The sequence below is a fragment of the Taudactylus pleione genome, unplaced genomic scaffold (assembly GCF_031769625.1).
Source record: "Taudactylus pleione unplaced genomic scaffold, aTauple2 ptg000129l, whole genome shotgun sequence".
Taxonomy (NCBI): domain Eukaryota; kingdom Metazoa; phylum Chordata; class Amphibia; order Anura; family Myobatrachidae; genus Taudactylus; species Taudactylus pleione.
The window spans coordinates 10,309,585-10,330,110 of record NW_028284531.1 but is presented as its reverse complement, the minus strand read 5'-3'; the positions used below and the strand labels follow the sequence as shown (position 1 = coordinate 10,330,110).

Here is a 20,526-nt window from a genome sequence, read left to right as displayed (position 1 = left end):
ATGCCAAAGGCTCGATGGCCAGGGCAACGAGATTCGGGGAAAGAGGACAGCCCTATCTAGTACCTCTAGAGAGGCGAAAAGAAGGAGAAACATACCCATTAATACAAATCCGCCCTAAAGGGGAAGAATATAGTAATTCAACACAAGCTATAAATCTAGGTCCCATCCCAAAACAAAACAGGATCTCCCAAAGATAGTGCCACTCTACATAATCAAATGCCCCGGCAGCATCCAAGGACACCACCACTGCCCCGTCATCCACAGAGTCCGCCAGCTGCAAAATCAAATATAATCTAAGATTTTGTGAGGTAGACTTCCCTGGCATAAAACCAATCTGATCAGGATGCACCACCTCACTAATTACCTTACTAAGCCTAAGTGCAAGCATTTTAGCCAATATTTTAATATCCGTAGAAAGGAGGGAGATCGGGCGATAAGAGCCAGGATCAAGGGGATCTTTGCCAGTTTTAGGAATCATAACAATAATGGCCTCTGACATAGAACAGGGAGGAGCACCCAGGTCACACAGTTCATTAAAAAGGTCAAGAAGCCTGGGAAAAAAGAAAAGGGCATGTTTCTTATAAATCTCAATGGGAATCCCATCCACTCCTGGGGCCTTACCTCCCGGAAATGAAAAAACAGCAACCCCAACTTCCTCTACAGTAAATGGGGAGTCAATAAATGCTCTGCTGTCCTGGGAAATGGATGGGAGGGATATGTGTCCCAAATATTCAAATAATTCATCTAAAGTATAGTGGGCCTGGGAACAATAAAGACTAGCAAAATACTCATAAAACATCTTTGTAATAGCAGGCGTAGAGGAGTGCAAATTACCTAAGGAGTCCCGAATTTTAGCTACGACTGTGGTGTGTCGGACCTCTCTAGAAAGATACACCAGGAAAGCCCCAGATTTATCCGAATCTGAATAACTATGCCTAGCAAATAGCAGACATCTTCTGGATTTATCTAAGAGGAAATCAGATAAAAGTTTAGCGGCCTCCATATATGAGGATCTAGCAGTAATAGAACCCGAGGACAGATATCTCTGTTCCAACAAAGTACAACAATTTTCCAGCTCGGTCTCCTTTTTCTAATGAAACGGTTTAATATTTATCACCCTACCAATTAAAGAACCACGCAAGACGGCCTTAGAGGCATCCCACAAAATGTCAAAGGAAACAGAACCAGCGTTCTCAGCGAAAAAATTAGCCCATTGGGTTTCCAATTCCGAGCCCGCACCCATTAAATGTAAGCCAGAAAGGATTCAATTTAAAAAAAAAGTGACCTCGTGGAGCAGCAACATCAATAGTCAGTATTAAAGGTGCATGATCCGACACACCACGGGACCGGTACTCCACCTCTACAACCTGTGGGACCAGCCTCCCGGATATCAGAGCAAGATCAATCATAGAAAAGGAATGATGAGAGGCTGAAAAGCAAGAGTACCGAGCCAAGCGAGGATGCCGAACCCGCCAAATATCCACCAACCCAAGCTCATCTACTAAATTGGCAAAAGAATGAGGGGAGGGACCAGACACACTCGAACTTTCACGCCACCAATCCAGGGCAGGGTGTAACACATTATTAAAATCCCCGACACAGATAACCGGGGTATCAGGGGATAAAGAAATAAACTCAGCAGACTTTTTCAGGACCTCACTAGTATAAGGAGGGGGAATATAAACCGCAAGAATATGAAGTGGGGAGGAGTGAATAAATGCCCGTATGAAGACATATCTACCCAAGGGGTCAACTCTAACTTCATCCAGCACAAAACTTAGGGATCTACGAACAAGGACTGACACACCTCTGGTATACGAGGAGTGTGTGGAGTGATAAGCCCAGCCTATCCAAGGTTTACGCAAAGCCAAGACTTTCCCACCCACTAAATGTGTTTCCATCAAACAAATAATATCAGCCTGAGCCTTTTTCACCTGAGTCAATACTAAGGAGCGCTTGACCCGGTCATTGAGGCCCCGGACATTCCAGGAGAGAATTTGGAGAGGGGAGCCTAAACTAGTAGACATCATGGGGTTAGCCACACACCAGAGGAAAGAGGAGATACAGACAACTGAGATATCACAGCCGGGGGCAACCAGCGAGACGTGGCAGCACTACATAATAAAGAATACAGTAGAAGCTGAAAATATAATAAATAAAAGCATAATAGTTTAGAATATGACATTGCAATGGCGTAAAATAAAAACATAAAATAAATTCCCATATAATAACCCTGAAGAAAAACCCACAACCCACCCTGTATATCCACCCCAACCAGATATACCTAAATCCCTAATTTACCGACTATTAACCCCGAAACAAAATACCCAATAAACCCCTTATTTTATTTAGTTATAATAAAGAGTAAGAGAGAGGGGGGGAGCAATTCTTACCTCAGTCGTAAGGTGGAGTATCGGCCAGGCCCAGTATAAAACGGGTACCACAACGACATTACCACTTGGAGAGCAACTAAAATCTAATAATCATCAGACTATCTAAAGAACAAACACAGCTCACGGAATAACAAGTCCAGGTCAGTCCGGAGGAGCATCTTCACCACGGCCCCCAAGATCCAGCCACGACGAAGCTTCACGTGGGGAATCAAAGAAATGAGATCGTCCATCAGCCACCACACGTAGACGGGCAGGAAACAGCATGGCGTAGGAGAGGCCCAGATCACGTAGGCGACGTTTAATCTGTATAAATTGGGACCTAGACTTCTGGACATCCACAGAAAAATCCGGGAACACTGCCACCCAATTTCCATTATATTCCAAAGGACCACGTAGACGAGCCAAACGAAGGATTGAATCTCTGTCCTTGAAATGCAGGATCTTGGCAATTAATGTGCGAGGGGGGGGCGCCAGGAGGCAGAGCCCTACCAGGAATACGGTGCGCTCTTTCTACTGCAAAGTGGGCAGTGAAATCATCCCGACCAAAGGTGTCTACCAACCGTTTTTCTAGAAACGACTCCGGTTGAGAACCCTCCGACTTCTCAGGTAGACCAACAAAACGGATGCTATTTCTGCGAAGTCGGCCCTCTATATCAGAGATTTTGGTACGACAGGCCACCATCTGGGACTCCAAGGTTGTAAGCCGTCCCGCCACCGGAGCAGTGATATCCTCTAATGTGGAGATACGAGTCTCAGCCTCACCAACACGTTCTCGCATCGTCTGCATATCATGACGGATAAGGGAAAGCTCCACATGAACTTCAGAAATCTTGCCAGACAGCGTCTTCTCTGAAGAGGTGATTGCCTGCATTAAATTATGCATAGTGATCTCAGGCTCCGAAGGAGAATCCTCAGGAGCAGGCGGAGAGGAGGGCTGAGAGTGAGACTGAGTCCCTGAAGAGCTGGGTCCCGTAGCCCCGCCAGTTCCAGAATGGGAGAACCTCTCCAGCCGCGCAGCATCTGACTGCTGGGAGTTTTTTCCCATTATTACTGGATCACAGGGACAGATGCAGGGAACAGCATGCAGTGGAGAGCAGTACAGGGTGGTAGTCAGCAGCTGGGTTCAGGAGGAGGAGGACCTGTATTTTCCAAATGTCCCCAGAGATCCAGGGAGAGGACCAGCCACCCCCCTAGCCGCTCAGGACACTAACCAGTAGTGTGCTGCACCCAGCACAGAAGACAGGGGCCACAAGACAGCCTGACCCGGATCCAAGATGGCGGCCGCGATCGGGAATCGCGGGTCCGCGGCGGCAAGCAGGATACTGCGCAGGCAGTGAGAGAGGGTCCCTCACCTCCCCAGCCCTCCAGGGCACCCTCCGGACAGGAGAGGAGACGAGCGCCGGAGCCAGGAGCAGCCTCAGACACCGGGGGCTGAATCCAAAATGGCGCCCGCGACGAGGAGACGCTGCAGGGAGAGATCTTCAGCTCCCACAGCACAGCAGCCAGCGCACCCAGACTGATCCTAGGACTTCTGGAGCAGGTAGTGGTGAGTGTTGAGGGAAATAGTCAGTACCAGGGACCGGGTACAGGGATCAGGATAGTGTATAGGATATTAGGGCCAAGGAGCTACGTTATTAGCCTCCTACATCCAGCCCATCCAGGCCACGCCCCCAGTTTTTAACTATTTTCACCATTATTACCCCCGTACCCACAGCCCAGCAGTGCGGGGAAGAGCCCCGGGCTTCAACATAAGCCTGAGGTTTTGGGAGAGAGGGGAACCCTTCTTGGGCGGTTTCCCGCCTCCCCTGAGATCCCAGGCTTGGGCTGACCATCTTGGGGTGTGAATGCTTTGGCTGTGGAGACCGGGTGATAGGGTCTCCTGGCTGTGGCATTAAACCCCGGTCGGTTTGGGTCCGGTGCTGGTTTTAAATATAGGGGGACCACCACACATTTTTTTCCCCCCTATATTTAAAACCATTAATGTCCCTGCAGCCAGGTGCTGGTTCCTAAATTACAGGGGAACCCTACACGTTTTTTTCACTGTCATTTTAGGAACCAAGACTGGCTGAGCAGTCCGGGACTGGTTATGTCTTTTGGGGAGGGTCCCTACATCATTTTTTTTTTTTTTAACATTTAACCCTTTTTTTTTTTACAGGTACAACTTACAAGCAGCCTTCACATATCTCACTGATATGTGCAGGCTACTTGTACAGGAGAGTTTGGCAGAGAGAAAACACTGCAATCTCGGGTGAGTTATCTCATCTAAACTTGCTGCTCAGGGGAGAAATCTCGATCTGCTTCACCATCGGAAAACTCACTCAGCTAAACTTACTTCTTAGTAAATTTGTGAGTTTCAGGGACCTCAAATCACCTGTGTTCTGGCGAGGGTAATCGAGTTTAAAAAAAAAAACTTGATCAGACTCGAATCTTTGTAAATTTACCCCTAAGTGTATTAACTATAGGTGTAATATCTATCATTTTACTAATTATATAGTGACAATAATAGTGACTATGAATAACCTATTAATTACCGTTATTAAACCATATACAGGTTGAGTCTCCCATATCCAAATATTCCGAAATACAGAATATTCCGAAATACGGAATAATTTTGGCATGACTGAGATAATGAAATCTTAGATTTTTGGTGGGTTAATGTACACAAACTTTGTCTAAGGCACAAATTATTAAAAATATTGTGTAAAATAACATTCAGGTTGTGTGTATAAGGTGTATATGAAATATAAATGAATTTCATGTATGTACACAAATTTTGCTTGAGCCACAAAATTATTGAAAATATTGTATAAAATGAACTGCAGGCTGTGTGTATAAGGTGTATATAACACATAAAGGCATTCTGTGTGTATATTTGGGCCCCATTCCCAAGATATCTCATTATGATATGCAAATATTCCAAAATACGGAATATTCCGTTATCCAAAATACCCCTGGTCCCAAGCATTTTGGATATGGGAGACTCAACCTGTATATTGTGTCTGTAAATATAATAACTACATATATACTAACTATAAATACAACCTTTATATGCTTAATAATTATAAACAACCCAATTACAACCAAAATATATAATTCATGAAAACATATATAATATAATAGCTATCTCATTTTACAATATACATTTTATGCTTATATATAGCATCACTTATATATACAAAAACAAGGAAAGAGAAAGGAAGAGAGAAACAACAAAAAAATAAAAAATTAAAATATCTCAAAAGCTGCACTGACTCTCTTATCATTACTTAAATGCACAAGAAAGACATACACTATTATGTACAGCTAATTGTTTTTTATGATGAGGCATATCTGGACTCCAGCCATCCACCCCAAATCTGATTACATTTAATTTGCCCCTTACATGTAATATACACGTGTGATTCATGCTGAATAGTAAGGCGTATCAAAGACAACCAGGCTTCAACTTCCGGTCCCTCGGAAGCCATCCATAAACGAGCAATAGACACTTTAGCTAAGGCACACATTTATTATAAACTGTTTACTATTTTTATTAATAAAATTTCCCTCGATCGTTCCCAAACAACTTACTACTGGGGTGAGTGTTACATTAGGAATTCCCAGTTCGATTAAAACAGACTTAACCCGTTCCAGAATTGGCTAATTAATTGACATTCCCACAAAAAATGCCTAAATTACCCGTCCTCTGTGTGGCATTTAGGACAACGATCACTAGAGCCGCCTCCATATCTAACTAAACGGACCAGAGTAAGATACGTACGATGTAGAAAAAAACAATTGAATTTGTTCAAATCTAATAGATGCTCAAGTCTCATCTTTAATAGGACCCAAATCCTCTTCCCACTGAGATTTAAGTCTAGGTACTGTAGAGTTTCAGTATGGTGAAGGGATAGTAAAACGAATAAGAGTATGATAAAGGCTTACGGGGGCCGAGAGTCAGCAAAAATGTTTTTAATATAGAAGAAATTAAAACGGTTGAATTTGAAAACTGTGTCAATGGGGGGAATTCAATTCAGCGCGATAATGAATAGCCGTGGGAGGGAGCTCCCAAAGCTATTCAATTCAATGCACTGTGTGCCTTGTCGGGAAGCAGGTAAGTCAAAGAATGCCGGTTCTCGCGACTTAACCTGGGTGTTAAGGTGCAGTAACCAGCATTCTCCAACTAAAGTGCCAGGTGCGTGGCTGTTAGCGACGCGCTAAGCAGACAAACAGCTGCGTGCCCGGCACTTTTGTTGGATTTCTCCTCGCAGGGGGCTGCGGGAAGAAATCCTTTGCTCCGTCCAAACAGTGCGTTGAATTGAATAGCTGCGGGAGCTCCCTCCCACAGCTATTCTACATCTCACTGAATTGAATTCCCCCCAATAAGGCATAGCTAAGCTACAAATATCGATAGAAGTATTATATACCATTAGACTATTTCTATCTAAGCTGATCAAATGAACAAAGAACGGAGTTATCATACAACTGACCTATTGTAGAAATGCCCACAAACTGCCAGACTAAGATAGTCTGTTAACCAGCTATTTCGGTCAGTATACTCGTGCTACTCAAGGAAGTATCAGGGTCTAATCCAGGAGCCTCTATCATGCCGGAGATCTGCCTCCAAATTTTAATACTTGTTTTAATAAGGGCGGGCTAGATGCAATAATTCTACCTTCTAAGAATATTTGTAGAGGAGTAACCTCAGGGTATGACTGAGACACTAAAAGAACATGCAAAGCATCGCTAGACAGGTCCTCAAGCCATATCCACTGATGTACCATTTGAGCTGCATAGTAATAGTATTTAAAATTCGGCAATGCAAGACCTCCAGCAGATATAGTCCTAGTAAGAGTATTTAAACTAATACTGGAACGATGATTCGCCCAAAACAGTGAAGAAAGGAGACTATTTAGTTTCTTAAATATACCAGCAGAAAGAAAAGATGGAGAATGTTGAAGTATGTATAAAAGCTTGGGTTGCAGGACCATTTTTATTAAATTGACTCTACCCATAACTGTAAGGGGAAGTCGGCTACATACCCTCATTTTATCCTTAACATAAATAAAAAAAGGGTTTATATTAAGGGAAACAAAATAACTAGGTGTGTTTGTTGGGTAGACCGTGTTAAATAATTAGGTATTTGAATAACAAAGAGGAAGAGAGACTAAAGGGGTTACCGAGCAGCTTCCTCTAAGTGGCATAATATAGGACTTATCCAGAGTATACTTCAAATAAATCTATGACTTGAAGAGCTGCTGGTAGCCTGATTACATTATTAGATAAAAACAATAAGTCATCAGCATATAAAGCCACCCTATCCTCCCTCCCAGCCATTCGCAAATGTATAATGTCTGAATGAGACTGTAGGGTACTTGCCAGTGGCTCCTTCGCCAAAGCGAATAAAGACGGAGACAATGGGCACCCCTGGCGCGTGTCCCGAGCCAGTGAAAAAGAAGGGGAAGAAATAGAACCATTCACAGACAATCTGGCACTCGGTCTGTCGTACTGCAATTGTACCCATTTCAAATATATTGCACCAAATCCGAATTGACGCATGACCTCCCACAGGAAGGGCCACTCCACAGAGTCGAATGCCTTAGCCACATCCAATGACACTATAACCAAGGACTCCTGCCCATGGGATATCTGCAAGTGGGTATATAACTGACGGATGTTAACTGCTGTCGACATACCTGGCATAAAACCAGATGTTGGTCCGGATGTATCACTGATGTTATAACTTTATTTAAACAGTTAGCAAAGATTTTAGCTAAAATCTTTATGTTTGTGGGAAGTAACAAATAGGATGGTAAGAATCCAAAAGTTTGGGATTTTTCCCTGGTTTGGGAAGAACGATAATAATTGCTTCTGAAATAGATGAAGGGAGGCAGCCCTCTTCAAAGATCATTTTGAATATTTCTAAAAATTTCGGAACAAATATTTTGGTGTGCTTTTTATATACCTGAATAGGAATGCCATCAGACCCTGGTGCTTTGCCACCAGGGAACGATGCTATGGGTGCCCTCACCTCCTCCACTGTCAGAGGGGAATCAAGGTATTCTCTGTCCTCCTGAAATAACTGAGGGAGATCTACTGAAGTTACATGTCTGCAAAGCAGAAACATCACAGGTCAAGCGAGTTGCATATAGTTGCAATGTCTGGAGTAGAAGTAACTATGGACCCGTCTACCTTTAGTAATTCCAAAACACAGGTTGTGGTGTGTACAGACGTAACAGTAAACTACCAGTCTTATCTGCCTGCATATAAAATCAGTGAGATTGAAACAATAATCTACAGCTTGCTTAATCTGTTAGATGAGCACACCATGTCTCCTGCACATTCCAACCATTGAATAGGGGTAGAATCTAGTTTGTCCCCAAAATATTGCATCTCTAGATTTTTACAAGTAGTTTCCAAGTAATCTTCCATTTTCCAATATTGCATTTTAATCTCAGCCACTCGCCATATAAAGGACCCTTGAAGAAAAGCCTTAAAGGCATCCCATGCAATTGACATCGGGGCACTACCAACATTTACTGCAAAATATCCTTCCCACATATCTTCCAGCTCCAACACCCCCCCCCCATTTGTAGTAACCATGAGGAATGTAATTTCCATAATGGAAATCCTCTGGGAATGCCCCAATCCAATTTTGTTACCAACGGTGAATGGTCTGATACCGTAAGCAATATCTTGGGCAACAATGTACAAGAAACCAAGGCAAGGTCTATACGTGAAAAAGTGTGATGGGTGGAAGAGAAACAGGAAAATTGGCTAACCTCAGGATGTTTAAGTCTCCACATATCCAACCACCCCAATTCTTTTACAAAGTTTGAAAAACCAGAAGCACTCTGACTAAAGGAGCTCATAGAGGCCCTCCACCTATCTAAGACTGCCACAGGCTGGTGGGCGAGTTTAGATAACACCAACTGGAGCCTGCTATCAGCCTTCTTTTCCTCTCGGTCCAGAGCTGCTTTACGCTCTGCAGCCTCCAGGTCCATGGCAGCTCTGCGTTCAGCAGCCATGGCAGCAGCTTCCAGGTCCATAGCTGCCTTGTGCTCCGCAGCCTCCCTGGCCTCCTTAGCATTGAGCTGCTCCATAAGCTGCAGCATCATAGTCGGGTCGGGCTCTTTCACGTACTTAAGAGCCGCCTGTAGGTACAGATCAATGGCAGAGTTCCCACTGAAAGTATTAGAGGAGTCCGATGTACGATGAGTGGGCCCCGTAACTTCCAGTGCCATCTGCTCCTTGACAACAGACCTGGAATCCGATTGATCCCTTCCAGCGACTTGCTGCTGGTCTGCGTCCATTAGGGCGTTGATCAGCTGTTGCCTGGTTTGGTCCTCACTGACCAGACCCTTCTGCCTGCACCACGCCTCAAGCTCTTCCTTCCTGAGGTCTTTGTAGTTTCCAGCCATCACTCGCCAAAATAAAAATAAGAGAACAGGGGTAGGGAATCAGAAATTGCTTTCACATTGTGACCTTTTACTAATATAAGCTTTGAGTTCTGGTATCTGGTGAAATTGAGTTCCTCTCTCAGAGTACTCCCTTCTTCACTTAAGTTTTTATAAAAAAAACTATTATTATTATCCCACCACTGCGAACCAATTGTCACGGCCGACCCTCCAGATACGCCAATCTGAGAATCGCCGCCCTTGACTTTTACAGGTTACCTCATCACGTGTGGTTAACTAAACCTGGTAAGTGCCACTAGCAGAAGAAGAATATAATGCCTAAGCATAAGGTAGGCTTCTGCTCCTACCTGCATACACAATAATCAATACTTAGAAAGATAGGTAACATGAGCCACATGAGGCCTTGGGTCATAAAAACACAGATCCAGAACTAGAATTAATGTTTAATTCAATATCTTCGCGCACATTGCTATTCATTTCCGGCCTAAATGTGCCCGATACATGTACGATTTCAAGCAATTGAACGATAACGACATCGTTATCGTTCAATCGCCTGTTAAAATCGCTATGTGGATACGCACCTTAAGTACTCACAAGGCCAGGAGCAATTTCTTGTATGAGATCTAGGAATAATGGCCTAAGTGCTCCAAAGCCAGAAATTAAATAGTGAATTCATCAGTCTCCTACTGATATATTTTCATAAAAGTTAGTACTCACAAAACCAGAAGTATTGGCTTAAGTGCTGTAGAGAAAGGGAATTATGCAGGTACAATAAACACTCCAAGGCCCAACACTGCTGTACATTTATTTATACGGGCTCCTCCAGATTGCATAAAAAAACTAGCTTACTATGGGCCATAAATAGCAGCAAATGGAGGGGACTGCAGGACCATGCATCTAGGAGCTTCGTAGCAAGTCAGCCCAGCAGCATCGATCTCCGGACACCAGAAACTTTGCAGGACGTATGTAGGAGAGGCCAAGCTAGCCTGCTGCATACACCATTGCAGCCATGGCTCCTCTTCTCTAACCCCCTCCCCTCAAAAGGAATATTATTTTGATGTTGGTGGCGGTATAGTACAATAGGAAACATGCTTTCTCATAACAGAAGGTCACATATTGAGAGTTGCAATAATTATCAGATTGCTAAAAGAGTCACTAACTTATGCCGTATACACATTAGATGATGTGTGTATGCAGCGGCGGGCCCGACGGGGGTGCCGGCATCGGCAAGTGTATACACACTGGCCAATGCCGACCAACAAAAAATGACGGCGGGAAGGGGAGGGGGGCATGCTGCTTTGGCATCGCTCACAATATCCCCAGATTAATGACCCGTGGGAGCGCGCGTTGCTCGCCGATCAGTTCATAATCATTGGACGATTTGAACGATATATCGTTCAACGATATGGTTATAGTTCAAATCGTCCATCAAAATCGTTTAGTGTGTATGCAGCTTTACTGTACCAAGTGAAATTGGTACCTTGTATCATTCTGGTGTAACACTTCACTACATGTATACTTGTATATCAGCCATTTCATAACATGACACTGTTTAGTTCTTGCTTGGAGTAATCCATTACCATTCTAGTACTGGGCCATGGACTAGGGCAGTGGTTCCCAAACTTTCTTGAATCACAGCACCCTATAGTATCAGCATTTTTTTCATGGCACCCCTAGGACAAAAGTTTCTTACTGAGAAATTCATAAATATTAAATTAAGGAAATTTTGCATCCTTAGGTTCAGTTATGTGGTGGTGGACAGGGTTGCTCTTCTGTTTGTCCATATATATTATAATTGGCAGCCACTATCACTGTTTTTCCAATCACATTGACCATAAATAATTTGATTTGGTCCAGGTCCAGCAACCTGTGGCACCCTTGCAAGTGCCCCGTGGCACCCCAAGGTGCCATGGCACCCAGTTTGGGAACCACTGGTTTATGGTTTCACTTTGTACAGCATACATTGCCCATCGATTTTAACATATGGTTGTTGGCCCAAACCACTTAAAGCAAAGTGCTAATGGCTTAGAGTAGAGTTGTGCAGTAATCCCATAGCAAAGAAAGAAACATGTCTATATACAGTGCACAGGTATCAAGAATGTGATCCTCTTCTTGCTGGACGTACACTTTACCTTTATTCAACTTTGGCCCCTGATCTCTTTGTCACAAAAAATTCTGGCTTACTTATACACCGATGGGCTAGTAGCTGCGGAACTATCCCAAAGAGTATATTTGTGATTAAAACCACAAGCTTAGCCTCATCAGGAACTCTGTAGGTATAAGGAGTCCTTGCATGAAGTGAAGCACCAATGTGAGAGAACTGCGCCTGCGGAAAGGAGAGGAATCAATTATCAATAATCACCTTCCTCACTATATACAGGTTGGTTATCAATGAGCATAGCAGAATCTCTCACATATAAACATACATAAAGAAAACCGCATGACGCCCACATTGTACAGCAAACTGCTAAATCCCGTGCTATGTATAAACAGGTGCTCTCAGAGTAATGTCATAATAAAGCTATATACACACATTGCCACCTGTATAACACAGTCCTGTTGTCTCCTATAATCTCATGATTACCTGAAACCATAAATGAGGCCACATGGGACAGTATTTTAGAAGAAAAACTAAGTTTATTTTAAAGGAAGGGGTTGTATTAAAATTAGAGATGGTAGGACTATGTCGTTGTGACATTTGCACGGGGCACCTCTGGAGAGCTTTCCATTTACACACATTAGGTTTCAGAGCAGTCTCCCAAGATTAGCTGAAGATGCACCTTGATGTGTGCTGAGCGGATCCTTTAGACACTTTTAGTAATCACAAAAACACCCTTGCAGACTTTACAGCAAAATGAGCATATAAAACCAGAATAATTGTATCGGCTCATACACAATTGTACTATATGAAACGTAGGTGCATGTTAGAACATTCGCATACAGCCATGTGTACCTACCCTAAATGTGCAGGGATGCATCATTTTACTTATACTTGCATGGACATATAAAGTTGCAGTTACTGATTGCCCATATGCACCTGCTTTAGTATAAATCCTTATTAGTTTTTACCAAATGACTAATTTTTTTAGTAGTGTTTATAAAATGAAAGGTCTAAATTATTGCTGTGGGTGGCAGCACATGTTTTGGTCCTCAATGTTTCTGAAAGTAAACAAAAAATACCCGATTATCAGGGGCTGTATTAACCGGACAGCTACAAAAAAATTATATTTGGATGTGAACAGCCTGTTGCCAGCAACCATATTGGAGCATTGATAAAAAAAAAACATTTCTGTTGCCATGAATGAAATGTAACAGCTTAAGGGGTTTATGTACCAAAGCTTGATGAGAGATAAAATTGTGAGAGAAAAAGTATTAACCATTCAGCTCCTCACTGTCATTTTTCAAACACAGCTTGTAAAATGTAAGTTAGAAGCTGATTGGTTAGTGCTTTATCTCTCACAATTTTCTCTCTCTCCAGTCTTTGATAAATACACCCTTTAGTTTGGGAGCCAGAAAAAAACCCAAATTCAAGCTTGGGTACTTGTGGAAAAGAGACCCAACACCTGTGGCTGTTATTGCATGGCTATTGGGCATGGCGTACTGGCGCAGCCACCATGGACCAATGCAATATTAATGTCTTGTTGAAAGTCAGCAAGTTCTAAATGTGTTGTCAGATTTGTTGTGACAGATTTTCTTTGACAACTTTCAGCTTAATTTACAAAAAAAACATTGGTCTGCATCAGTCCAGATAAAAAAATAAATAAATCACCACCAAAAGTTGGACAAATACACGTAAATAATGGGTTCTAAGCTCTTGTTGCTTTATAATAACAGCCACTGAAAAATGCCTCATTGTTCATAATATTGCTGCGGAGGACAACAATTACCTTATTTTAAGGCCTGTTTTCTCCCTTCAACTGTAAAATACCTATCCTGAAAAAATATATTTTAGATTCAAATCTGCTCTTTTTAATTACCGTAATGTTGTTTGAAAAAAATTGGTTATCCTTCTTTTTTGCTTTTGGATTTCAAATATGGGCAAAAATTAACTGTGAGATTTGTGAGAGCAATTTTAGGTAACAGGATAACAATAGAGTCTGATGTGTTAGGACTCTGATGGAGGCCACTTGGGGAGTCAGCTACTGTACACTGATGTCATACTAAAAAAAATGAGATATAAGCAGCTGAATTCCAGATTAAGCTTTACGCAATTGATTTATTTTGCCTATTTTCACCTCATACTGTGAAAAAAGCAAAAGCATGTAAGACTCAGGACTGCAATTTTTTAAATAAGCGCCAAAAGTTATACAGGCGTCCACTTACACAACTTTTACTCCCCTAGATCAGACACACTAATAACCTGAACAATGCTGATTTTGCACTGCAGAGTCGGTGACAGTTGCACCCACTCCCCTGCTTACGGGCCATAGTATTATTGTTACTATTGCATATTGTGAATTAATTTTCCCAAAGTTATTCTGACATATATGCCAACCTTCATGTAACATTTTTATCAAACTTGGAGATGGTCAAGTGGGGACTATGTTCGAACTCGGTCCACTTGACATAGAATGACCCATACGTCTAATACGATTCTTATGACTCTATTGCTCTATCTTAAATCAAACTTTTCACTGTCTTTATTAAAAAGCCTAAATAATAGCTTCCCTTTTCATCACAAACTATAAAAGCTACATCCCAGTTCTAAGACAAAGTTGCTCAACTATATAGCGTCTTTTTGTTATCTTTGAGACTACAAGCGTATCACTGAGACTTTAGCTTCTGCACTTCTCCAGGGTGATGCATGACAAATAAGCTGTATCCTACTAAATATACAGTATATTCAGCAATAATATAAGTAGTGGTTGCTCAGATCAACTTATTAGTCTTTCACAGGTTCATGAAAGGGAGGGTTTTACTCTAGATTCGAAAAAAAAAAGAGAATAATGTCCCCCAGTACACTGCAATAAACCAGCAATTAGATTAGAATACTACCTGGTAATAGAAATTCAAAGATCTGTGTTGCATATATTTGCAAAGATACTGTATGTTTAAGCTTTCCGGCCACGCCAAGGTGTCTCTACGCTACATGATAATAGAACCCACTTTGGGTCATATAATTGCATACTGTTATGCCACATGTATAGGTAGCATATACATTAATATATCTAAGTTGAGAGCCAACTTACTTGGAGGTACCCCAGAATCCTCCAAATAGCACTACAGGAACCAGCACACTTTCCTAATACTGGTCCAATCCGGCCTCTCAAAACAGTATATTAGAGACACTTGTACAGAGACGCCTTGACGCGGCCCAGTGCTTAAACATAGTTTTGCAAATATAGTATATGCTACAAAGATCTCTGAATTTCTATTAGCATGTAGTATTCATATATTTACCAATGTGATTTCAACAGAATGATTTACTGTAACAGGTAGCGTTCTAAAAATATCTAATTATACCAAGAGAAGGAGCAGACTTATCTTGGCCTGCTAAGTCATACACAACCTAATAAACACATTTACATACTATTATGGGCAAGACATCAACAAATGATGGGGCTGCATTTAGCAGTTTCTTAAAAGACCTTTAGTGAAGGTAATGCTCACTCTACCTGAGCCAATCCACCAGCATGGATAAGAGTAAGGTCTAGCATCCACGTACATCCAGGAACAAGGAGACCATACAGTGTGATCATATTGTTTGGAACACAGTAGAACATATACACCAACATCTACAAAATAGAGAATTAGTTACCGAGTATTATTTATTTGTAAAATTTACTCTCATGCAAGATCTGAGGTAGGATTTAAATAATCAAGGTGCATACACGCACAACAATTTTTTGAACGATTATGGATAACGATAACGTTTATCGTTCAATCGTTGAAAAAATAGTTCACTTTCTGAGTTAAAACGCTGAACGATTATCGTTCATGCGCGTTTACATTTGTAGTTCAGTCAAACTAAGTTCATTAAGTTAATATGCAAAAATCGCTTGTAGTTCAAAAATATCGTTCAATACACTTTTAAAAATATTACAGATAATCTGACAGAAAATTGTTCATAAAATCGTTGGCAACAAAATCGTGTGTGTATGCAGCTTCAGAGCTAACAAGCTAATAAAAGTGTCAATCTTATAAGAAGCATAATTCATAAACAAGCAAGATGAAAATTACTGAAAAACGTAATGCACCCATTGAGAATATGGGGTTAGTGTTAGCAAAACTGCTAAAAAGGAAAATTGGATGTGCTGACTATAGCCATGGCGGTAGAAAGTCGGCCCGTGTGAAGGATGCGTGACCTATTCACGAGAGGCGTGGCCCAATGCGCAATTGCAGTTCTCTCCTGCCCCCTGGGTCCCATCTCCTACACTTCCTTTCCTACAACCTACAGTATCCACTTTCATATTTAATTTTGTTTAATTGACCTTCTTTTTTTAAATGTGTCTCCTCCCTTTCTGTCTATCTTCCTGTACCCTGCACGGTGGGGGCCCAGGTCCGACGCCGCTCCCCCCTCTCTGTTAGCAGCCCAGTGTGAGACTTCTCACTGCTGCTGGTGTAGGAGAGGTAACAGGAGAGAAGGTTGAGATCAGAGTGAGAAGGATGAGTTAGAGAAGTAGGTGATGTCACACAGAGAATACCAAGGTCCAGAGACATCATGGTGTTCGGGAAAAGAGGTCCACTGGATGAGACCATGATTGGAGGTAAGGGAGATGAGTTTGGAGGCTGATGTGAAAGTGGACTAGGCTGTAGGAAAGGAAGTGTAGGAGATGGGACCCAGGGGGCAGGAGATAACTGCAATGTATAGGTGAATAGGTAAGAAGGGACATATGGCGTGAAATTTGAAGCATGAGAAAGTGAGGGATACTGTAGTTCAGAGGGTATGATGCTGAAGGTGCAGTCAGGAGATAGTAGAATGAGTATGCCACCACATCGGCGGCCGTCCGGGAGTGTGTGTAATAAAATATACAGCCATCGGAGAAGGGAGGTAGTGTCAGAAAGTGAGATCCAGGTTTTCGGTGAGGGCAAGGAAACAATGAGAAAAAGGAATAGGTCATGAATAGGAAAAGCTTGTAACAGACAGATCTGGCAATTCCAGATTGCATAGGTAAAGGTTGCTAATTCTATTATGGAGTATGGATTTATGGTAGAATATGGGAGGAAAACAGTGGACAGGTGGTAGGGATAGTACTGAGGATCATCTGTAATTGGGAGGAAGAGGGTGAGAAAGCGGGCAGGGGCAATGCACATGAGGAATCAACTGTGGTGGAAAGGGTAGGTAGGGAGGGGTAAAACTGAAATGCTGCAAAGAGCATATGTAGTTGAGGGAAAGTGGCTGGAAGGAAAGGTAGGGATGAGGAGTTTGGGATAAACTACATGGAGGAAAATGACAGTGGGAAGACGAAAACTGCAGAGGGGATAGATAAAAAGGGATCAGCTGAAGAATTGGGAGAGTGCCCTACAGGTGGGTAAACTGTGATAGGAGGAAGAAGGTAGTACTATGCACCTGTGGTGAGGGATTAGAGGCGATTGACAGAAGAAAAAAAGGTCAGAAGAAAGGTAAAATGAGGCAGGACAGTGGTTCTCAAACTCAGCCCTCAGGACCCCACAAAGTTCACTTTTTGCAGGTCACCCAGAAGTTACACAGGTGTAGTCATTACTGACACATAGACATTAAAAGATCCACCTGTGATTCGTTGAGGAGAACTGAAAAACATTCACTAATTGGTGTCCTGAGGACCGAGTTTGAGAACCTGCGAGGTAGGAGGATGGCACCTAATGTGATGGAGGGAGAGTAGAGGACAGGCTTGATATGGGTGTAACGTGGGATTAAAATGCTAGAAAGTAGTTAGACAGGATGATGATGGTTGTCAGTAGAAAGCATAATGTAGAAAAGATACTAGAAGAGATAGAGGAGAATGTTGGTGTGGTAGAGATCACTGGAGGATATGTAGATTGTCCATTGGGGAATTTTAAATAAGCTCCAATGGGATGAAGGTGAGGAAGCCTGTGAGACTGTAATGTTTGCCTCCAGTGCAGGGTAGGTCGAGGTGGAAGGGGTGGCTGAGCAGTGAGCTGCACTGTAACGCGCGCATTAAGTTGCGTTTTGCTGACGTTTCTTTATGAAACGTCAGTGCAGCATAACTTTCAGCCACCTCACAGTGCCGGGCAGCAGGGAAATTTAGCTAGGTGTACCGCCTGAGAAATATTGCATGGGGAGAACACTGTGTATGTGCATACATCTGAGTCGCACCACACATGTCCTAATTTTGTTCGTACAGAGGGCCTGATTCAGAGCCGGACGCTATTTGCGCTCGCTCGTTTAGAAAAAGGGGCCGGCTATTTAAATTGAGCGCTCGCTCTTTGCGGTCTGTTGATGCCTCTATGTCTGAGCGAGCGAATGAAATATGCGCTCGCTATTTTGTAAAGACGCCCCCTGGCCGCTCGCATCCTATGTCATCTCCGCTATTTATTTGATTAATCGAGTACATTGAAAGGCATCTGAACTGCTCGCAGTGCTTGTGGTTGGATTTTCCTACCGCAATCATGCAACCAGTTCAGGCTAAGAGACAACCAAGTGACGTGGTCGATGACGCTGCTTTGTTAATTATGCACACCCTTAAAACGCCCGTTTTGACCGTTTGGCACGCCTGCGTTCGGATCTCCACTCCCCGTTTTCAAGCACTTTCCCCTGTTACCACCCACAAACGCCTCATTCTGTCACTCAAATTAGTAGGCATTCGCTATTTTGCGAGCACACAATTTCCGACCGCAATGACTGGTTCGCGCATGCGTATTACAACCCATACGCATGCGCAGTTGTGCGAACATCGCTCAGAGCGAACGAGCGGCCGCTTACGAGCGGCTCTGAATCAGGCCCAGAGTCAGAGTACAAAGTTAGATGCACGGTAATGGAAATGTATGGGGCGGGAACTGGGAGGTTACAGCGGGTTGTCTTCAATTAAACTGTTGTGGCTCTGGTAAAAAAAATAGCAGCATGTACAATAGGGTAGGGGGCACAGGGATGTAGCAGGGAACTAATGTGCCCTTTGATAGCCCCCATAACATATGACATTATAATGAGGGTCCAGGAGCAGTTAGCTGCGATCCCAATGTAACTCCAGACTGGAGGGTGACTTTTCAGGTGCCACTGGGGCAGACATTTGCCATCCCCATGGGGGCAGCACTGGTCACACAACTCTCCTTATGGCCCAAGGGTGCAAGTTAATAAAAAAATTTCCCTTTGCGGCAGTTCATGTTTCAGAGGTCAATTCTCAAATTAGTGTATTATACAACTCATATACAGCTTTGCAGAATAAGGTAGTTTTCTACAAATATTAAATAAAGCAATATTACGCTGTTTTCAAACATGTGTTATCTCAGGTCCTGATTCAGGACGGATCGCAAGTGCTGCGTAATCACATGCAATGCAGCTGCGAAAATACGCTAATGCCGGCCACCGCTCAGCCAGCATAGAGACGCCCACTTCTGCTTTCTCACATCCATAATACCTCGCAGTCCTGTGTATACAGTGGTAACATCGAAGCACATTGGCCCATCACACACAATTACAGCAGCTCTGACCCATCACAGAAATTGCAAGTCTTGTCGCACACAGTGAGTACTCAAGCTGCATAGGCAATCGCAGTGGCTAATTTATGCACGCCCATGCAACGGCGTTCAAACGGACAGGCAAGCCTGCGCTTCTGCAACAACTTCCCCGTCACCACCCCCCAAACACTCACGGCCTGTCACTCACTGTGCGATGGATTCCTGTCTGTGTGCATAATCGCAGTGCGGTGCATACACATGCGCAGTATACAACAATCGGCCGATTGTAATTGTGGTCCGTGCTGATTCGAACGCGGGACCAGGTATGTATAATGGCAATGTATGTTTTTATCAAAAGTTTACCTGGAGTTTTGGGTAAGCAGCAGGATCTTTAATATAAGGTTCTTGAAGTTGTATATAAAATCGACAAAGATCAGAAGGACAATCTAAGGCAATCTGTGAATCAATGTAAAATGCATACTTAATTGAATCTCATACTAGTAATATTAATGATCTATTCATCTAACAGTTACTTAGCATGTTGATTAAAGTAACATTTCCTCAGATACCAAGTTTAAATATTGCCTGGTTAAATGTCACAGCAATTGCTCAGGTTGATATGAGCTCAGGGTGGCCAAACTGGTGGCAAATTGGTCGTTCTTTCAATGGCAAACAATCAGATTTGATACAGTATGTGTGGGTAACTGCAGGGTTCACATACTCTGGTACGTGAATCTTTTAATATAAATCCCCAAATAAGTTGCATTTGTGTTTTAGTAGTGTTGTTTAGTAAAGTGAATTTGCAGCACATTACTAATAATAAATGGAATCGCTGAATCAGACAGACAGAACAGTAATGTAAATTTGGGACACTGCTTATGACAGCCTTGTGATCAAGGCTGTATTATTTACATGGCATCACAACAGAAACAGACTAGCCATGATATTACAGCTTGAAACCTCATGTTCTACAGTACTATTATCTAAAATAATCCTTCTGGTGGATTAAATAAAAATAATTCTCCACCAAACCTCTCTTTGCCTTTAAGGGACATAAGACTAAAACATATTGTTTTCATCTAACATGCTCTGTGTTCCTGCTGGTTAAAGCAATGAAGCACTTACAACTGAATGATACTTAAACAAAATATCTCCCAACCTGACCTCTCCGCTCAGCATAA

General features: G+C 42.6%; 1 protein-coding gene across 1 annotated transcript in view; it reads right to left on the bottom strand.

Moving 5' to 3' along the window:
- Nucleotides 1-11,910: 11,910 nt before the first annotated feature.
- The window catches only part of TM6SF1 (transmembrane 6 superfamily member 1), a 31,643-nt gene continuing 23,027 nt past the window's right edge, over nucleotides 11,911-20,526 (bottom strand). Inside the window, exons 8-10 of the mRNA XM_088472993.1 lie at nucleotides 19,709-19,801; nucleotides 15,406-15,525; nucleotides 11,911-12,116 (exon numbers count right to left, since the gene is read on the bottom strand). Coding sequence (XP_088329119.1) covers nucleotides 11,925-12,116; nucleotides 15,406-15,525; nucleotides 19,709-19,801 — 405 coding nt within the window. The 3' untranslated portion in view covers nucleotides 11,911-11,924. The remainder of the gene's footprint in view (nucleotides 12,117-15,405; nucleotides 15,526-19,708; nucleotides 19,802-20,526) is intronic.